This window comes from Schistosoma mansoni, chromosome W (genome assembly GCF_000237925.1).
Source record: "Schistosoma mansoni strain Puerto Rico chromosome W, complete genome".
Lineage (NCBI taxonomy): Eukaryota > Metazoa > Platyhelminthes > Trematoda > Strigeidida > Schistosomatidae > Schistosoma > Schistosoma mansoni.
This window is the reverse complement of record NC_031502.1, coordinates 2,029,226-2,049,501: the sequence shown is the minus strand read 5'-3', so window position 1 is coordinate 2,049,501 and position 20,276 is coordinate 2,029,226. Positions and strand designations below refer to the sequence as shown.

The following is a 20,276-nucleotide window of genomic DNA, read 5'->3' as shown; positions in this document are numbered from 1 at the left end:
AGTGAAGAGGAGCATCAGAAACCGACAAACGTAAATATGTGGAAGATTTAGCGATGACAGCGGGAAAAGGCTGCAAGTGAGGGAAACATGAGACAACTGTATGATACAACCAAGAAACTTGCTGGAAATTACCGTAAGCCAGAAAGACCAGTGAAAAGCAAGGAAGGCAAAGTAATCACCGACATTGAAGAACAACGAAACAGGTGGGTAGAATACTTCAAAGAACTCTTGAATCGACCAGCTCCACTGAACCCACCCAACATCGAAGCAGCACCCACGGACCTCCCAATCGATGTTGGCCCACCAACAATTGAAGAGATCAGCATGGCCATTCATGCTTTCAACTATGCAAATACTAAATCTCCACAAAAAACCCCTTCAGATAATGAATTGAAATCCATTCATTCTATACATTTTCTTTATCGATGATGGATTATAGGATCTCATGAAAACTGGGAACCTGTCCAATATTTAATTAAAGATGTGTGATTATTGATGATAGCATTGTTCTTGTCAATAATCAAAACTTAAATGATCAGTTGCCAGAAGGGTACATAAATAACCTAATAATCTATTGATTCACACATTGATCACAAACTTTAATCGTGATCGAATACTGATGAAGTTCAGAATGTATAGTCTTTTTCTAATTGTATCTATAATAATTTTAAATGATCGAAATGATAAACACATAGGATTCAATTTCTAGTATGAAGATTAAACTAGATTATAGTTACATTTAATCGATAAGATCTACACAAAAACATTGAAACACGTTGAGTAGATAGTTCACCCTAGGTATCATTTATCAAAATGGATACAATCATGATTACCAATGAAGAAAAAAATAATAAAACTGATTATACGAAATAAAATTGTTGATCAGTCAGTCAGTCACAACGTAGAACTTCGTACGTACGTACATCAGTTCGAGTTGCCATACCACATTAGCACAGAGATACAGTTGTCGATTCAAATCCCATAGTGGTAGAAGTAGTAAGAGTATAAGCATTGATGTGAGAGATTAAGGTTTGAAGATGTTATTGAAGGAGTATAATACAGTGAAATAAATTTGGAAAGAGAAAAAGGATAGGGATATGAAGAATTTAGAAGATTAGGATTTGGCAGAACACAAATTGTTGATGATTTGGTTTCATTCTTATTATTTTGTTGTTTGTTGTTTTTTGTCGTAAGAAAATTCTACCCCTCTATTTATATTGATGTAAATTGATAAGGTTTGAAGGGGGAAAAAAGGAAGAATAATTCAGTTATTGACAAAAATTTTCGACGACAACAATATTAGATAATCAAATTTATTTGTTCATTATGAATGGGAAAATATGAGAAGAGACTCGGTTATATATAAAAAAATATGAGAAACGTTGATGAATAAAAATGACTAATATAACCGGTAAATTATAATTTGTAACAAATTGAAGATTATAACGAAATGGTTAAGTCTTAAGTGGATGAACTCAATATACGAGTAGTAGGACATGGATGTTTTAATGACTCAGTTCAGTTAAATTGGTTGAAACGATTGTTCTTTTGGTTTCTCCTACTATGCCAGGGAGGTCGATTGCAGAGCGAAATGCTTAAAGCAGTAACTTAAGGTTCAAACGAGAAGACATACTGCTGACTATACAGAGGAATGATGGCAGTAAGCTGTTACATTAGACAAAAAGCATTTTTAGCGATGCTGCCTCCTCAAAACGGAAGAGGTTTAAATAGGTCAGGTCTTAAAATAGCACACTACACCCCGTGCTCAAGGATTACAGTTACTAAAAGCCCTTCAAAATACTTTGAGAATATCTCACGGAAAAGCCGTATGTGATTAGTTGCCTCTTAGGCACTCCGGTCAAACACCCAAGTCGTCAAGAACACTACTAATTCAGTTTTTCCGGGTACCCGTGGAGTTATATATCCATGTTATGAGAAATTGTCCAAATACCTCTAACAGTATTGATCGAAACCGGATAGTTTTAATTGATTACAGACAAACTAAAGCTAATTAGAGGGAAATGAAATAATTTATACACTTTTAACAGTTTGTGAATAAATGGAACCAGTGTTAATAATAACATAACCCAATACACTATAAGTGTTGTTTCAAACACTGACAAATTATCATTCCATCGCTTTATAATTTCACAACAATTAATATTATTGATTTTATATAGTTGAAATCATGAGTCAATTGAAGTTATACAACCATAGCGGATGCGCACTACTGAGGAGTCTCACAATTGGACGAAACGGCCGTCCAGTGCTTTCAGGTTTTTAATAGTGGTCTAGCTTCAATTGATTCGTGATCTCAACTATATAAAATTACTAAAATCTCCACAAAGCCCCCTTCGAATATTATCGAATAAATGAACAAGAATATCTAAATAAAGAATAATCTGTATCACTTATCCAACCTTACATTTTCATGAAACTTCTCAAAGCATGCTGTAGAAAGAATCAACAAAATGCGCCCAAGTTAATTTATAAAAGTCGAGTGACGTATGTACGACATACATACAGAATATAGACACTGATAAAAACAAGAGAATTGTGACATATCTGTGACTGAGGCGCCAGGAATTATGATTAACAACCTGTTATAAAGACGGTATATCTTTCTGAGTATGCATATATTATTCAACAATTGTTAAAACTTAGATCATGAACCCATAGAACAAAGCAAGCAAAACATAAACATGTCAACATATAATGTGTAACAGAAACCAGGGGAGAGATTTATACACAATTACAAACCCTAAGTAACTTTTTGAAGTCAGCAGGATTAGCCATTGTCAAATTAGAAAGTGTATCTTGAAGAATATTATCACGTCGAACAATAATAGTGAAGTACGGTGATGATGTACTGCCATCATACATACGTGTACCAATAAATGGTGAAAGTAGACTTTGAAAGATAGCAGATTGTTGCGCTTGTGACATAGCTTGTTGCATTGTTAAACGAGCTTCAATATTAAGCATTTCAGCTTTGGATGCAGCGTCAAATACAAATGGATAATCGCAGAATGAAAAGAAACGCTGTTTGATAATGTAAAAAAAACAAGTTAACGGAAAAATTAATATTATAATCAACTTAAACAATAATTTAACTGTCAGTATGTGGTTGTGGAAACTATTTATTTTCATTAAAATTATGGACCGATCTAAGTTAGACCAGCATTTGAAACCAGGAATCAATGGAAGGTCATTGTGGTCAAACATGGGACACCTCAGCAGTGCACACCCACGTCCTCACACATGAGAAGCAAGTCGTTGAATGTTATTCTAAGTGGATTAAAGGTTAAGCGTTTACGCGCGAGATTGAAGGTCCTGAGTTTGATTACAGATTAAGGGATAGTGGGTGCAGGTACAGAGTTTGATCACCGGTGGGGCAGTTCTTTCTGATTCTCAGTAGTTACCTAACATAGGTTAGTTAGTGATCCAAATAAAAATGTCTATTTAACAGCACTTTCTAAACAATTAATTCTTTGCTGTTCGAGGTATTCAATATTCAGTAGTTTGATCATTGAGACAAAACCCCAAATTTTAAGGTCTTGATAACAAAGTAGTTTCTTATCTTTAACATAATCGACAGTATTGGTGCAGGAAGATTTATGATGATCAATGAATACACTTAACTTTCAAGCATATGCTTACTGAAACAGACATCAATTTCCTAGGTTACATCTATAGGGAATTTGTAAGACTACACTGATGAGAGGTTAGCATACTAAAAAAGCTGCTGATTTCTACTTGATTAAGCGGTCATCTACCTAAAGTTAGGTCACAATATAACAGACAAAATTGTTAGTCTCCAGATTGCATGAATACCTAGTTCTCTCTATCACAATAATTACTTGAGTACTGATTTATCAGAATCGTGTGAGTCGAGTATTATATATAACTAAGCTCTCTGTGTATTTACATACAACTTAAGTAACAATATGACGTTATTGCAGTTAGTCACCCCTATAGTTTCAAGTATTATCGTCTTCACATAGTTTCAATGCCCCTCCCATATGAACACCTTAAAATTCGGTAACAAAGATGAGTTGTAGAGATGTTGGTGAATAGGGAGGGGAATGAAGCACTGTGAATACCCCCTAAGCACCAGGACAACCACTGAACAATCTGCTACTCTAATGTCATAAATAATAATCAAACTAACTCAGCATGATGGTCATTTATGCATCATACGAATGAATTTCAGTTTATTAATGTCTAATAACTAACAACCGCTTACTTTACTATAACATATAATTGATTCATTGATATATATACGATTAAATTCGAATTTCATTTACTTACCATTCCACCGGAATTACATTCTTGTAACCAATTTACGAATGCACTTCCTATATTAATTTTATCTTTTAACGATGTAAGATAAAAAGTATTATATGAGATTGGGTTGGGATGATTTTCATTAACCTAAATATAGTTTTTAAAGAATATACATAGAGTATTTTGCTTTATAAGTGAAAAAACAACTTCGTAAAACTGTTGATGGGCGGCCTATACCTCTTTATGAGGGGTAACAGAAGTGAGTGAGTGAGTGAGTGAGTGAGTGAGTGAGTAAGTAAGTAAGTAAGTAAGTAAGTAAGTAAGTAAGTAAGTAAGTAAGTAAGTAAAGTAAGTAAGTAAGTAAGTAAGTAAGTAAGTAAGTAAGTAAGTAAGTAAGTAAGTAAGTAAGTAAGTAAGTAAGTAAGTAAGTAAGTAAGTAAGTAAGTAAGTAAGTAAGTAAGTAAGTAAGTAAGTAAGTAAGTAAGTAAGTAAGTAAGTAAGTAAGTAAGTAAGTAAGTAAGTAAGTAAGTAAGTAAGTAAGTAAGTAAGTAAGTAAGTAAGTAAGTAAGTAAGTAAGTAAGTAAGTAAGTAAGTAAGTAAGTAAGTAAGTAAGTAAGTAAGTAAGTAAGTAAGTAAGTAAGTAAGTAAGTAAGTAAGTAAGTAAGTAAGTAAGTAAGTAAGTAAGTAAGTAAGTAAGTAAGTAAGTAAGTAAGTAAGTAAGTAAGTAAGTAAGTAAGTAAGTAAGTAAGTAAGTAAGTAAGTAAGTAAGTAAGTAAGTAAGTAAGTAAGTAAGTAAGTAAGTAAGTAAGTAAGTAAGTAAGTAAGTAAGTAAGTAAGTAAGTAAGTAAGTAAGTAAGTAAGTAAGTAAGTAAGTAAGTAAGTAAGTAAGTAAGTAAGTAAGTAAGTAAGTAAGTAAGTAAGTAAGTAAGTAAGTAAGTAAGTAAGTAAGTAAGTAAGTAAGTAAGTAAGTAAGTATATTTAAAACGATATCCGAATGGAAAAATGAACCGATCATCAAAAGCACAATGAATGTACACTTTTATCGAAAAAAGCTACTGAGATATGATCACAACTATAATAAATACACTAGACAAATATGTACTCGATGTAAGCGTTTCATAAATTCCAATGCTTGACGGATACTTTCTTCTTTTAATTTACGCTATAAAAGTAAAGAAACAAAACTACATGTAATTCTCTCATTATCAATTCGATCATATTAAAATAATTAAATATATATTTTACCGAACTAAAAAAAGTTGACCAATGGAGGTTGATTGATTGATGATGTTTTTTACGCACTGCTGAGGAGTCCCATAATAGGACGAAACGGCCGTCCAGTGCTTTTAGGTTTTTCTTGGTGGTCTAGCTTCAATTGACTCATGATTTCAACTATGAAGATATTTTTTTTTCACGTTAAACATATCATCATAACACATAACCATGAATAGATATTAATAATGCAGTAGATTAGGAGCTTCCGATAGTTTTTCGCAGGAATAATTAGAACTTGCGAAAGTGTTTAAAATACCTTGACCAAGCAGAACTTTTTAACGAAACCTTCAAAAAATTCTAGAAGTTAACCGATCGTGTTATGATAAACTAACTGGACATTTTCCTTTTTTATTAGTGATTTTAGTCTGTTTTTAAAAAGTTTCTATGATTTTAAAATCACATAGAATACTACAAATATCCTTATTTGCTGTATACCGAATAACTTAGGAGATAAAAGTTCTTTCATATTACCCGATATTGTTTTTTCGTTCGAGATTCTAGTGCGAAAAATTCATGGGAACTAAGAGTTCACGTAAACAACTTATCAAAATTCGAGTAAATCTGTCAACCAGTTATGTACTTTGGTTCGAAATTGGTATAACATAACAGGACATCAAGAATAAATAATCAGAAGAATTAGCAGAGTAGTGGAAGTAATAACAGTTTTATTGATATTAAAAAATATAAGGGATAGACAGTACAATTTGAAAACAAAAGATGAATTTATGGAATAAAACAGAAATTAAGATTATTTTAAAACTGAAGCTCTAATGAAGTGTGCATAAATTATTCACTTGATTGTGATCTACATTTACTCGGCCCCCAAATGCCCTGGTACGGCCGAGAGTGGGGAGAATCCGCTCTCCCTCTCGAAATGCCCTCATATGGCCACGCGTAGATAGCCTCTGTCAGGGAAGTCCTACTCACTGCCTTCTCGTGGCGCGGGTGTTATTTACGAAATTGAGAGGGCGAAAAGCAAATGTCCGGCGCTTTAACTGGGCCGGTGGACATGGAAAGTCCACCTAGGGGAGTTGGAAAACCCTGATTCCAAACCAATGGTACACATGGGCTCCAGTATCCTGGGGGAACAAATGGCGTGTGAATCAATCGTCGGTCAGCGGCTACCATGGGACTGCATCTCCTCACGATGCTCCACTGCCTTGTGGATCAGACCTTTAGGTCAAAGGCTCCGGGTGTGACTCCCTAAGAAAACCGCCTGCTTCGGTTTGGGCACCCTTTTAGTATCACAGCCCTCACGCAAATGAAACGAGATTTGTATAGCGCATGTGTATCTGGTGCCTCTATGTATCAATATTTATGTGTTCAGATAAAAAAATAAACATTTACTCGTTACGATAATTACGTGGACCCTAATCAAGTAGTCTACATTTACTAATATGACTAAGTCAATAACAATATGGACTGATTTAATGTTTTGGCATCTCTCTAGTTGAACATAAGTAATACATATCCTAACTACCTCGATAGTTGAAGATTCATTACTTCATCAATCGATTTTTCATTTTTACCTCGTACTTCATGTATACCCATAGCACTACATACTCAATGATCTCAACACAAACAAACAACTAAACATTATCATACAAATAATCTAAATATCAGTTTGTCAGTAGTTAACCAACTTACCTGACTATACGCTGAAGCTGGTTCCATGTCCAATATATATGAAATTAAATTATTCAAATTCTATATATTTGGAGCAACAACAAAAAAAACAATCAGCAAACTACCTTGTATAGCAGAAAATTATAAGAATATCAATAATAAGTTGATCTACATATCCTTAATAAGTGGTTTATAAACATTGTGTAATGATGAAATTCTTTATCAATCTTAGATTAAATTCATGATAGGGTGTGAAACAAACTATGATTATATTGACTTACATAAGATATAAACAAAATACAATAACCTGTTACCATTTGAGCTAGTTATTGTCTTCAAATAGCAAATGTTTTGAAAAAAGAAAGCTTCCCAGTAAAATCTAACGAATTAAACTATAAGTTAATATATTAGTAAATGAAACCAAGTCTATTGAATCAATGCTTTATATAGTGAATGCTATTCAATATGAGTGTGTTTGAGTCTCAAATATAACTGTGATGCATATATATATAGTGAAGAACAATATTAAGAAAGATATATATATATATGGATTTAACCACTGTAAAATAGTAATAGTCTAGGTGAACAGATTAAAAAAGAGACAAGCAAATGTACATTCATTTACAATCCGTTTGTGTTCTCAGCTTTGTCTACTTCTATATTGTTGTAGATTATTATAAGTACTGTGTAACGCGATTAAGATAGCTTTCTCGAAGATCATTCATTTGTGAAACTGATATTTCAGTTCTTTTACTAAAGAGAAATATTGATTGGTAACAGATGCTTGAAATTCTTAACATCTTTGTAAGGAATATTTTAACAAACTACTCTATGAATTATGTCTTTTCAAATACAGTACTCTTATATATTTATTTCATTTACATGCTCCAATCCTTTTGCATTACCTTAATCATACCTGTAAACTAGAGGAGGACTAGTAATTATTTACGAAATATTAATTTTAGAAGGGGTTTTGTATGGATATTATAGTAATTTTATTAGTTGAGATCATGAGTCACTTGAAAGTAGACCACCATGGAAAACCTGGACGGCCGATTTCCATGGTGGTCTAGCTTCAATTGACTCGTGATCTCAACTATTAAAATTACTATAATATCCACAGAAAACCCCTTCTGATATTAATCAACATATGGTCACTAGTAACTGGCTTCAAGAGATATTTCTTGGAGTTCTAGTGAGAAGCAGTGACCAGTGGTGTTCAATCACGTCTGTTGTGAGATATCAACTCATTGAAGACAATTGGTTAACGGTTGCTCAAACTTCGTGGATCGGTTGAGGTTAGACATTAACACTGTGGGATACCGGCTCAGTGGTCTACAGGTTAAGCGCTCGCGCGCGAGACTGGTAGGTCCTGCGTTCGAATCTCGCGAGGCGGGATCGTGGATGCGCACTGCTGAGGAGTCTCACAACAAGGCGAGACGGCCGTTCAGTGCTTCCAGGTTTTCCATGGTGGTCTAGCTTCCATTGACTCATGATCTCAACTATAAGAATATTAATTCGTTTATAATATAAAAGAAAACAGAAGGATGAAGGTAAACACCAGTACATAGACTGAAAGATATTTTCATCTGAACATAAGTGACGTAAACTATGGTTTTTAGGGTTCATTTTGTAAAGTCAACACATTTTATACTCGGAAATCATCATTACTTATAATCTACTGGTTAGGATTTTTCTTAAGTAGATTAAATATTCACAGAAATGGACAAACATTTAGTTATATATAATAATAACAAAAGATATCGGCATGGAATATGCTAGTTCAAAAAAATCGAGACAAAATTAGCCAAAGTACGAGTAAACAAAACAGATATCAGAAGGTTAAAAACTAATATTACATCTATAAAATATTTTTCAGTCTTCATTCTTGTCTTGTACTCTTTGTAAGTGAATCGGCTTACTACTTATTAGTAATAAGTAGTTAAAGACAAAAGTCAAACATTTTATGACAAGTAAGTTTTAACGAATGATACACCTTATTGTATTTACTTATGCCTTACTTACAGAATTAAAATAGCGATTCTTCTCCTGCATTTACTTGGTATTTCGGTTCACACTATTTTTTGAGGTTTTTTGTGTTCTGATGTAATCACATCTTGGTTTTGTGATTGATAATGCGTCATGGAATTTCACGTCATTGAAGGGATTCATTTCCTTTTAGTTTTGATTCGACAGTGTAACAGATCCCATTGTCGCTTCACGATTCAAAGCTTTATTAATTCATAGCGTTTATTCTACGTTTCAACATTTTATCATCCTTATAAATAAACCTCATTTTTTTTTTAAAAAAAAACACTTCTATATCAACTTCGACAACTGTTCATTTAAACAAATACATAATTCAATGGAGAAAAGACATACCAGAACTAATTTTTTCAGATAACGTGGTTGCATTTTTGTAAACCATCGATCTGTAAAGAAAGGATGTGAGAGAAATATTCGCTGACCATTATAGAACACGATGACATGTAAAATATCACTGATAAGAATCTATCTCTCTAGTAGTAACATATGTATATACTAATCAATAAATCGAAGAGAACATTGTTTCGACTGTTTTAAATCATATAAATCGGTATCCGGATTGGCGATTTTATCACGTGAAAATTAACAGGACAAAAGTCATAACAGATAGCCAAACTAAAACATAGCATCAATCAATAAAGTCATTGACAATTACAATGAGCGATACTAATAGGTGTAGACAGCCTGATTGGGTTTATTATTGTAACCAGTGGTTAAAGACCTTGCATGAGATGACTCGGAATTGTCTGCAGTGGAGCTGGTCCTTAGAACTGTTTTTTATTATACTAATTTATATTTTCGTTAGTCGTATTGTAGTGAACAGAACACTGGTTGAGACAATCGAATGTATTTAAGCAAAAATTACAGACTATCTCACTAAATTCTGATAACCATACAATGAATAGTTAATTTGCAAATTAACAGTCAATTGTCTCAATCTTCATTGTTCCTTCTGTAAATATCAGTTCATCTTCTCTAATTCCACAGTTCATGCATTTTCCTACCAATTGTGCTTCATTTCATTTCTTTCCTTATCGGTCTTCTGCCAAAATACATTCTATGTCTGACCATCGCCATATACTACTTATAATGATATAAGTAGACTACACTACAGTATATTCGATGCTTAATCTTCTTTCTTGACATTATTACTGTCACTACTACTAATATCATTCTAGGATTTATCTTGAAAATTTCACTTCGCTATATTAATGGAGTGTGACGAATTGAACTGATGTGCGTATATACCAGGTTCTACATCGCGTTTGAATGACTAACTGAAATATTCGTTTTACGAACGAAGACAACTAACTAATCTGATTAAGTTAATCTTTGCAAAAGGTTGCACATGTGGATAAATGAAACAATGAATTCAAGTCACCTACGTATTGCTTCACAAGAAGTTAAACTGATACAGTGGATAATAATATTGCTTTTTTTGCATAAAACAAAACGTTTTAATTGCGACGACTCACTTAAAACATTCCAGTAAATAGCATATTATCAAAAACGAGATCTTCATAATTTTATCTTATGATAGATTTTATAAGCGAAAAATGAGGCTTCAATTATATTTCTTCCTGAATAGTTCAAAGGCGAAATGTTCTCAAAAGATATCTACGATCAAATGCATACATCATTCTCGATACATGCCATACAGTTAAAACTGCTAAACTGAATTAAAATGATTGAGTGATACGTTATTTCAAGTTATACAATGTCAAGCAAATTGACCATTTACCTTCCCAGGTGGGTGAATAAATCTCTATATGTATGCTATGGGATACATGAGTGAAAACTCGCGAGTTACCAGAGTGCATCTAACGTGTATTTGCTCACAAAGTAAGTATATCGATGTGTATGCCAAGGGATGCATAGGTGATAACTTATGTGTTCCAGGTACGGATGTAGACTATACTTGACCCTGGGGCAACGCCCGCGTGCCAAGACTCAGGGGTCCAAACGATTTACCTACCTGATAGGACTTTGCACAATATGTTTATCACAGTGACCAAGGATTTTAAAATCCTATTTACTGGTTTACCTGCATTAAAACATACATACTTTAAATAGATATTGATCTCTGACTAATCAACCTCCTGCCTTGGAAAGGCATCGATGACAATTAACCTGCCTCCTTGTATTCAAGAAATAGGTTACAACGGAAAAGTATGTACGCTAACAAAATATCTGGTTGGAATAATTAATGACTGAAGTGAACATAGTTTTGAATACGAGTTACTTAGTAATCGATAAATAAATTTTTTTTTAAAAAAGTCCTTCAATGGTTAATGACCTTATCAAGTAAATAGAAACGATTCACATGGATACGTCTAAAATGTCAATAAAGACACACTGGATTACCTAATATTTTTGAAGGCGCTGGATCAAGTCTATTGATAGCAACTGAATAAGCATTCAACACCAAACCAGGAGTAGAAAATCCTGAGCTCAGAACAGGATACGGTTCAAAATTTGTATTCTTTTCTGATGTGATATCTATGTTGTTCACGTCAGAGACTGCTTCGTCCATAATTGGTTTTCGAGGCATATTTAGTAAATCAGATACAGAGAGAAACATTAGACCTCGGAGACATTCAATACTAGGATAGTTAAGACGTGATGTTGACAACACATTATCCAACAGTTTGTTAATCAAGCGTTTTAAATCTCTTTTCGGAAGAATATGGAAAATTTGTGACTGCAGTTTACAAGCTAAGTCTAAATCTACACCGTGTTCCTCTCGATCTGTTTTAAAATGACTATTTGGCTCCCTAGAAGAAGCAAGAAGTAAAAATATAAGAAAATAAACAGGACAGAAAATTAAACATACTCTATACTACTAATAAAGTAGACTACAATATGAACAGGGAGGTATAATCAAATAGAGTTTGAAGGATTCCAACTGTAAATGATAGACATGAATTCAATTTACTTAATAATCAGTGTGATGACGAAACAGTAAGGTGAAAATAGTTTAGGAGATAAAACTTCTGAAGGGCAATTTCGTTTATTTGATGTTAGGGATTAGGGTTTTTTGATATGATGAACGAATTTTCGACTATCAGGTTGGGAGAAAGAAATGTTAATTGATAAATAATATCCAGCAGGACGACGCGTCACTTGGTGATTCTAATGAAAACGACATAAGGCTATAAAAACGTATGGTTAAAATAAAGTTGGGTTAGAGTCATGGTGAATTATCTTCGAAAAACGTTGACGTTTGGATCCATGCATTGTGAAACACCTCAGCTATGTACAAGTATGTAACCCCCTCTCCCTTAGAGGTAGTATCTTTAACCTTGCTCGAAATTTTAAAACATAATTCTATTGCAGCTATGTGACCAGATTTGATGGTGTTCAGGAATCAAGAAGTCTATTGATTTATGTTCTTTTGATACAGTCGGGCCAAGTAATGCTGACAGATAAGTTTGGAAAGATTATGCATTCAAAGCCGATAAAGCGTGCTTCGCAAAAGTAAGGAAATTGGCAAATAAACAGTGGATCAGCCTGTGATAGTCTATTCACAAAGAATTTCAAAACACGATAGGAACTAGGGGAGAAAAACTGAAGCTCAGTTGAATAGAAGGTCTGTCTGTTAGTAATCTCTACAGTTATGATCATGTATTGTTTTAGTATCTAAGAAAAACTTCATATTATCATAAAATTAAAAGGATAGAGCACAATTCAGTTCAATGTCATTAACGCTCTACAGTGATTAAAATCTCTATCTGATATTTTTAAACTTATTATAATTTAAAATGCTTACTTCTCTTCAAGACAACTTGCTGATAAACAACCTAAGGAAGAAAATACAGATTCAACCTTTGAAACAATTGTCATTGGTTCATTTGATGTAGAACTGAGTGATGATGTTAATGGACGAGATGAAGACAGTGATATAGATCGAGAAATTGGAGGTGGAAGTGCTAGGGCAGTATGAGCATTTCGAAGTTGTTCTACAATTTCAGGACAAATAGTAAGAATGGATTGTAATGATGAACGATTCCAATTGCGTAAATCATCAGGATCCACTGTTTCACCAGCCTGAAAAAAGACATGAGATTATTTAATAACAGGTTCTTTGTCAAGGTAACAAGAACTAGTATATATAAAAAACTATTAATTTATATATCATTTTCAATATGGAGTTTTATTATTTATTTATTTAAACACACAAACATCGGTTCAAGAAGGCATCAAATATATATGCACCACGCTTTATCATCCAATTTGTGTGGGGGTTAGAATAATGCCCGAGTGTCCAAAACAAAGCACGTACTTTTCATAGATGACCACACCTCGAGCCTTTTATCTATAGGTCTAAAGACAGTGAAGCAACGTTAGGAGATGCACTCCTATGGTAGCCAGTGATCAACAATAGGTTCATACACCATTTAATACCTCAAAATTCTGGAGCCCGACCGTTGCTGCTACCTTGACGTGGTGGTCGGGCTTGCCTATCGTGATGAACCAGTCAAGCTATACTGGCTGGAACAATCGTTCATTAAGGTCCTACCATGCCAGACAGGTCGGTTGAAGAGCGGTAAGAAAGAGCAACAAACTCAAGGTCCGATGGTGAAGCCGTACTGCTGACTATTCAGAGGTGTGACGACAGCAGTAAGGTGTTTCCTTCAGACGACCATCATAACAGCGATGCTGCCTTCCCAGAAGGAATGGCAAGGTTAGAAAAGATCGACCCTAAAAATGCACACTTCGCCTTATCCCACGGATATCCATCTTCGGCAGTAAAATCTCTACAAGTACGAAACTGACACGAAAACTACTCACATAAAGGTCTTGTGTGACCGACCTCAAGCACTTGTACCTTGGGCACTGTGGTCACGCTATCAGGTCACTAAGACCAACTCTAATCCAATTTTCTTTTCAGGTACCTCTAGAAGATCCCTTCCACTGTGTGGGCAACTGGGAAGTGAGAACCACCCTCATACCTCTAACAGCACTGTATTCATAATCAATTTCCCTCTTCGATTCCTATTATTCCTACCACCTCGACTTTCAACTCCAAACTTCCTTTCTTGACTTCCTCATCAAGTGTCACCATGGCCAACAATTCTAGTGCGCGAAACACTGTCCCAGGTCTACTAAAACCTCGCTCCAAACTACACGTTGGAGCCTTCAACGTACGTACCCTATGTCAAGTCGGCCAACAGGCCTCCTTGGCTAAAACCCTAAAATCTCGTGCCACTGATGTATGCTGTGTCTCCGAAACACGCATACAGGATCCTAGTGTGGCCACTCACTTGACCTCACCTCGCCAAAATGGACAACCGACGAAATACAACCTCTGTGTATCTGGCGACCCTATGACTAGTTCTCGTGGACTTGCAGGTGTAGGCATAGCATTTAGTACGAGGGTAGAACAAGCACTATCAGAGTGGACCCCCGTTAACAGTCGCCTATGTGCTGTTCGATTAAATAGCTCCGTAAGAACTCGGAAGGATAGGGACACACGTCGTTTCTGCCTACGCTCCCACTGACTGCAGCGCGGATGAAGTGAAAGATGACTTTACAGAAAGCTCTCTGAACTTCTTCAAAAAGCTAAGCGCTCAGACATAGTGCTCGTAGTGGATGACATTAATGCCCAATTAGGCAGCTCAAATCAAACAGAAAGACATTTAGGTGGGTATTTTAGTATTCCGGCTCAGCGAAAAGATAATGATGATCGTCTGTTGCAACTATACTCAGACAATCGTTTATTTTTAGCAAACATTAATTTTAAGCATAAGTAGAGGTATCGTCTAACATGGCGACCACCCGCACCAAATCAACGATGGACTCATATAAACCATATTGCCATCAGTCATCGTTGGAGAGGCTCGATAGAAGACTGTCGTTTGTTCTGGGATACCTGTCTGGACTCCGATCATGCTTTAATACGAACATGCATTTGCTTGCGCCTCACTGGAAGCAGAAAATCCACACTAAGAAGACCCATTAGAAAGCCAAAAGTAAGATCCAGGAACAACTGCGTTCACATCTAGACATTTCTCCAGACGAGACTGACTCAGATGTTGCTTGGAAAGATATACGAACAGCCGTGGGAGCAGAAACGATATGTATTAGTGATTTAAACCAAAGCGTCACAAAAAGCCAGTGGATTCCTACCAAGTCTATTGCATTGATAGATTCTCCTAAACTCATCCCATCAGGCTCTAAACACGATGAAGAGTGACAGAAAATCAGATCTAGGTTCATTAGAAGTTTAAGGAGCGATCGTGAGCAGTTGTGGGCAACGAAAGAAAAAGAGATGGAAAAGGCAGTGGCTTAAGGTAATACAAGACAGCTCTTCAGACTAATAAAAGAAACTGGGATTAAGAAGTCAACTGTGGTTGAGACGATCTCGGAAAAAGACGACTTTTAGAACTATGGGCGGAACACTTTAGAGAACAGTTTAGCCGGCCTTCAGTTACTCTACAACTACTCACCATTCCAAAAAAGTCTGAATGGAACATTGAAGTAGGTCTCCAGACTCTAGCTGAAGTTCAAAAGACTATAGCTGATCTGAAACGAGGAAGAGCAGCTGGTCCAGATAGATTGGCTCCAGAGGTCTTTAAATATGGTGGTCCAATTTAAGCGACTAGGTTGAACAATATTTTAGCTAAAATCTGGAAGTTGAACCAGGAGGTCCATTTATTGACTTAAAATACGTAGATGACATAGTCCTGTTAGGTGAAGACGCTGATAAAATACAGAGCCTCTTGGTACCACTGAGCAACAATGGTAAAATGTTCGGGATGAGTTTCTCCCCCTCTAAATGCAAATTGTTGCTCTAGGACTGGCCTGCGTCAACACCAGAACTAAGGATAGGGAGTGAAGTAGTCGAACGCGTCAACAACTTCACTTATCTTGGAAGTCTGATCAGCTCTAATGGGTGGGTATCAGACGAAATCTCAGCACGGATTCAGAAAGCTCGTTTGGCTTTTGCCAACTTGTCACCTATGGCGAAGATGAGATATCCGTCTACGTGTTTAGCCTAAGAAGCATGTCTCAAGCAAGTAAAACTAGGCGTAGACTACTAATGATCAAAATATATCGACCTAGAGATATAGTTTAAATCATTAATTTTATTTTGATGGTATGCAACTGAAGAAGAATCAACGGTGTAAAAGAATGCTTTTCTAAATTCATCCATTCAGAATGATTTCACACTATTCCCCCAAATGCCCCGGTATGGCCGAGAGTGAGAAGAGTCAGCTCTCATTCTCGAAATGTTCTCACATAGCCACTAGTATACAGCCACTGTCAAAGAAGTCCTTTTCGCCGTGGAGTGTTGTTTACGAAATCGAGAGGACGAAAAGAGAACTTCTAGCGCTTTAATGGGGTTATTGGATACGGAAGGCATTTCGAGGAGAAGAGCGGACTCTCTCCACCCTCAACCGTACCAGGGCATTTGGGGGCTTACCGCTGTCAGTTTTGTTCCAGTTCGCTATAAGGTTATTTAACATGGCAAGTGGATGGCTGGTGATACGTCAACAATACGTGACCCGACCATTTCGGTTGATGATAAAGTGATTTATTATTAAAGAAAAATTACACTACAACCACTCTAAGCGTCATTTATTCATTTATTGGCAGGAATAAATAATATTGTCACTTTGAGTGGAACAGACAGAAGAAAGGAGCAAAAATGAATTTCCATTAAGAGCTTGGATAGAGTATTAGTTAAAATCAAGTCAGTCATAATTAATATAGAGAGTTCGAGATGAAAGTTCATCGACCCAAGTCGCCACAACATATTAATGGAAGTATAAGATGAATAGCAAAGTATCTAGAATGATGATAATGTTAATGATACCATAAAGAATGTGGTTAGAATAGAAGGAATAAACTTGAAGAAACAAAAACTAGCGATAATATTGAAAAACGCAAAGAATGAATACACATTTGCTACTGGGACCGATTTTTGATTAATTCATCTACACTCTTCCTAGTAAGCATGATTATCATAATAGCACAGACCCGAACAAGACAGACTGCGTTTATCAAAATAGATTGGAATAATAGTGAGTAGCTTTATAGGCTGACATCACGTCTTGCTTTATCCGCCGAAAATTTACTCCAACTTACTCCTAGACCACTCAGCACTGTGCTGCAACGTAAAAAATTAAACAGTTTTTTGACACTCCACAGGAATAAGGGATCAAAGTAAAAACATTGAATTGAATCACTGTGAAATGAAAAACGAATGGAAAGAAAAACTTACACACACACTGCTTACTTGATACATTTGAGCTAACAAATAAGTATGATCACCACCGGAGAATATTCGACGAATTATATAAGGTTTACTGGAAGAAGAATCGGTACCAACAGTAGACTCATTACTACTGGATTTATGGGATGAAACCCAGTGTCCTTGAGGAGAGATAGAATGAAAAAAGAAATAATGCACGTGAAATCAATACAATTATTCACTCTGGCAATAACGAAGCCTGATAGTTAGGCATTAATCCAATTAAAGGGTGAATGGCCTATAGTACCCGAATCTATTAATCATTTGATTGTTAAATGACTTCTAATCACGTTTATCCTTGTGTTCAATTTTCGTATATAAGTGTATTATTTTGTTAGCAGAGGACAGTTTTTCTTCTGAGCAGTTATTCCATATTTTGGTATTTATTTAATCGAAGGGAGAGATGTGGAGCGTAAGCGTTTCGTAAGCAGTTATCACTGGATGATATTATACGACTGCATACCACCAATTATTAATTCATTCAACAAACTACAAACATCGCTTTCAAAACTGTTAGAAACTAATTAAACATATGCTCTTTTATCCTTCCTCTCTCTTCCTATTACAGCGAATTTACAGAGAAATAGTCATAAAAGCATACATAAAGTATTATGAAGTGATAATTACCTTTAACTGGACAAGGTAATAAACGATTTTTTGTATCGCCCATACCAAGTTGTGCATTGGTGCCCTGACCAAATGCAAATAATCGACCAGTCTTGGGAACTAACGCCAATGTATGAAATCGACCACAAGCTATTTGAGTGACAACATTACCCATAAATTCAGTAATTTTACGTGGTACAGATATACCGATAGTTGATTCATTATGACCTAATTGACCATATCTGAAAAATAAAAAAAACACCGAATGACATTGAAATAAAGGAATTGCAAAAGAGGTACGTAGAGCAGAAAAGGAAATAGGTAAAAATAATTCTTAAAAGGTTTAGTGTTTAGGAAGTAAAGACACCGACTTGTAGAGTACATCAATCAGACGTATTAGTTGGCTGTTTTACTCATTTGAAGTTGATCGAACTATAACATAATGTAGTAACTTATCTCGAATACTTGTACATGACATCGATTACAACATGAATACTTCAGATAATTATAGTGTTAGTTCGATTATACAGAAGACAATAATAATCAACAAGTTACATTATCAGTTGTAGTGATCGTTTCACTCTGAACTTACTAGTACACAGAATGATTTACGATGGCAGTTGGTAATGACAGCAAATTGACTGAAGTCGAGAATATAAACCATTGGGTGCCAGAGTTCAGTAATAACACACTCGTTGTGCGGCATGACGGTATCGATTCAAACCCTGAAGGGTTTGTAGGGTGAGAACTATTGAGGAGTCCAGTACTAAAGAAAGACAGCTGGTTTCCAGTAGATACCTATCTAAAGTAAGTTCATGATTTAACTGTCTACAAATTAGGTAGTTGAAAATGTTACGTGACTAGTGAATAATCACTACGTATCTAGTTTTAACTAAAAGATATCATATTACGTCGTACTGATGGTGAATTACACATTCGGATTATGTTATTATTAACATCAATAAATACCAGTGATATGTAAAACTCTTTATACTTAGTTCATATCAAATCTGTTTGAAAAGCAATAAAATTTAGTTCCATAATAAAGAATATGGTCACATTTGTAGAATTTAATTTTAAAAGAGGAAGATAATTACAATATTTATGATAAAGAAGTTTTGGGAAGATTGAATCTAACCTGTAGATGGTACTCATCGCAGATTAACCTCAGTCATGGTATTCGCGAACTCCATTGGTCTTGGATTTGATGGGTATCTTTTCTCAGCTTTTTAATGGTACCACGATGTCAGATGATAACGAATACCATCTTCAAGTTACTGCATCTTTTGTGGATGTGTACACACAAATAAGAAAATATGCTAATTAAATGTGATTCAGCTAACGAAATTTTCCATTTTATTCATGAGTTCATCCCAGCATTCATTATTAACAATTTATTTTATAGTTGAAATCATGAGTCGATTGAAGCTAGACCACCATGGAAAACCTGGAACCAATGGACAGCCGTTTCGTCCTATTGTGGGACTCCTCAGCAGTCTGCATCCACGATCCCGCCTCGCGAGATTCGAACCCAGGACCTACCAGTCTCATCCCAGAGCGCTTAACCGATAGACCACTGAGCCGGCCGGCATCCAACGGTGTTAATGTCTTACTTCAACCAATCTACGAAGTTTGAACAACCGTTCACCAAATGTCTTCAGTGAGTTCATATCTCACAACAGACGTGATTGAACTCCATTGGTCACTGCTTCCCACTAGAACTCCAGGAAACATCTCTTGAAGTCAATCACTAGTGAGCATATGATTATAATCAGGACGAGTTTTGTGGAGATTTCAGTATTTTAATAGTTTTTTTAAATAATAACATTTAATAGACAGGAGTTCCTCGTTAAATTATCAAGTTTTGTTTTGTTTTTCGATTAGAGAAAACAACAATTTTCCAAACAACGAAGTGTTTGAATATTATTCTCAGAATGGGTTTTGTGGAGATTTAGTATTTTCATAGTTGAAAGCGTGAGTCAATTGAAGCTAGACCACCAGGGAAAACCTGGAAGCACTGGACGGCCGTTTCGTCCTCGGATGCTGGCTTAGTGGTCTGTCGGTTAAGTGCTCTGGCATGAGACGTAGGTCCTGGGCTCGAATCTCGCTCGCGAGGCGAGATCGTGGATGCGCACTGCCACTGAGGAGTCCCACAATAGGACGAAACGGCCGTCCAGTG

The 20,276-nt window shown here is 35.5% G+C and overlaps 1 protein-coding gene across 1 annotated transcript in view; it reads right to left on the bottom strand.

The window, feature by feature from the left end:
* Positions 1-20,276, bottom strand: part of Smp_142890 (putative hect E3 ubiquitin ligase) — a 39,380-nt gene that overhangs the window by 8,925 nt on the left and 10,179 nt on the right. Inside the window, exons 5-13 of the mRNA XM_018799896.1 lie at positions 18,119-18,339; positions 17,477-17,613; positions 13,004-13,281; positions 11,599-12,008; positions 9,571-9,620; positions 7,210-7,269; positions 5,390-5,449; positions 4,312-4,434; positions 2,761-3,042 (exon numbers count right to left, since the gene is read on the bottom strand). Of these exons, the coding sequence (XP_018653764.1) occupies positions 2,761-3,042; positions 4,312-4,434; positions 5,390-5,449; positions 7,210-7,269; positions 9,571-9,620; positions 11,599-12,008; positions 13,004-13,281; positions 17,477-17,613; positions 18,119-18,339 (1,621 nt within the window). The remainder of the gene's footprint in view (positions 1-2,760; positions 3,043-4,311; positions 4,435-5,389; positions 5,450-7,209; positions 7,270-9,570; positions 9,621-11,598; positions 12,009-13,003; positions 13,282-17,476; positions 17,614-18,118; positions 18,340-20,276) is intronic.